Source organism: Austrofundulus limnaeus, unplaced genomic scaffold (genome assembly GCF_001266775.1).
Source record: "Austrofundulus limnaeus strain Quisiro unplaced genomic scaffold, Austrofundulus_limnaeus-1.0 Scaffold351, whole genome shotgun sequence".
In the NCBI taxonomy this organism is placed as follows: Eukaryota; Metazoa; Chordata; class Actinopteri; order Cyprinodontiformes; family Rivulidae; genus Austrofundulus; species Austrofundulus limnaeus.
The window spans coordinates 61704-63631 of NW_013952753.1; the positions used below are offsets into that span (position 1 = coordinate 61704).

A 1928-nucleotide genomic window follows, 5' to 3' on the forward strand; every position below is an offset into this window, starting at 1 on the left:
GGCTGACTTCAGGTCTGGTTTAGATCATTGTTACTTATAAATTATATATTTTTCTGGTATAAATCTGTTTTACATGATTGTTGAATGAAATTAACATAGTTATTAAATTATTATAAAAACATGACAGATAATCTGTGAAACAGATCCAGTTCAGCTGCTGTTTATCTATTAGTTTGTAAGGAGGCTGTGAGCTGTTGTCCTATTTGGTCTGTTTCTGCTCCTCCATGATGTCACAGACACTAACAGTGGACAGGATGGGCGGGGCTCAGTCTAGTGATCTGTATTCAAGTCTATGATGTGAATTCACCACAGCACCACCTAGTGGCAGAGTAAAAATACCTTAGTGTCAGAAAAATTCTGCCACTCACATACAGGTCAAGTTGTGTAGATTTTACATAAGTTATAAGGATTTTACATCATTTTGCTGGTATACGGACGTATAGAGCAATCTTACAGATTTTTCAAGTCTTACGGATTTTTTTCAAAACCTCATTTTCAAATTAATCTAACATGTCAGATCCTGTAGGATGATAAAAACAATAAATAACATTAAATAACCATCTTCCAACCTATTCTGTCACTAGAAATAAGTTGTGCACATTTTCCACTCTCTTCTCCTGCTTTGCAACAGGCGCTGTGATCTCCACAGCCAACAGACGACCGCCACCCCCCCACCCCCGGTGGGAGCCAGTTGTGTGGATTTCTAGCTAAACTTACTGATTTTTGAGGCTCTTTAAACAGGTAAAAGTCAAAGGGGTTGACATGTATGCACTCACAACTTTCATTCTAGCAGCTTCAAAATAGTGTGAAGTTAGATCCTTTAAGAAACCAAGAAAATATTCATAGCTGGCAGCCACCAAAGAGCACAGCCAGAGCCACTTGGAAACATTAGACTGGTGCATAACTGGCCCTTTCATAATGTGGGCTGTACCTAACTAAACTTAAATGAGCTGGTGACCGTGTTGGACGGACACACACACGGTCCAGACCACCTCAGTGCTCTTGGCCCCTTTAAGTAAGCTATTACATTATTAGCTTAATTAGATTTAAATTGGTAAAAACTATTATGTTTTTGGTTGGGATTACATTATCAGTCTCATTTTCCAAAGAACTCAAAACACTTTCACTTGAAAGGCTAAAGCAGATTTCAGAGACATTGGGTACTGTGGGTCTTCCTACCCTGCAGACACCACTCGAGCGAGGTCACAAAGGTTGAGTTTTACAGAGGCAGTGAGAATGTAGCTGGGGTCCAGATGTGGTTCCATCTCCCCCTGTGGTACCCAGTAGCCCTCCATTTGAACACAAGTCCCACCTGGAGGTGCTGGAATAGGCTGTATGAAAATAAATAAATAAATAAATAAATTATTTGTTCCATTTGGCCAACTTTCACTGTATTTAAAAACTATAACACTGCTTCTGCAAATTTTAAACTGTCATTACAATAACTTAAATGACTTAAAAGGATCCACGATTAGTTGTAACAGTAAACTTTATTTGATAAACATATATTTTAACTGTGAAATAAAGATTGTAAAAATACTGTAGGCTGTTTAGTTTTGTAATTTTTTTAAAATATATTTTAACACGGACGGAGCGATTTTATTTACACGCAAAGCATTCTGGGTAAAAGATGACATGGATAGGTCCTCGATGCGAGGCTGCTAGAAAGCTATATTCACCCTGAAGGTTAATCTTGGACAATATCTGATAATCGACTCTTTTAAATGAAAGCAGAGAGCGTTGACAGAGAGGAGAAGGTAGAAATGACTCAGCCTGGAACTGAAAATATGGATGGAGGACAACAGAGCTGCTTCATGGAAGAGGAAACTCAGCTTAGTCTGTTAGCCTTTGTGCTAGCCCTCACGCTAAATTGCCTTATATGTATTAGCTCGGCGCTAGCGCAACAAACAAGCTAAACTGAGGTCCTC

General features: G+C 38.8%; 1 protein-coding gene across 1 annotated transcript in view; it reads right to left on the reverse strand.

Moving 5' to 3' along the window:
- LOC106527935 (midasin) overlaps positions 1-1928 on the reverse strand; it is a gene marked incomplete at its 3' end in the record, with an annotated part of 120394 nt that overhangs the window by 57575 nt on the left and 60891 nt on the right. Inside the window, 1 exon segment of the mRNA XM_014022960.1 lies at positions 1180-1331. Within this exon segment, the coding sequence (XP_013878414.1) occupies positions 1180-1331 (152 nt within the window).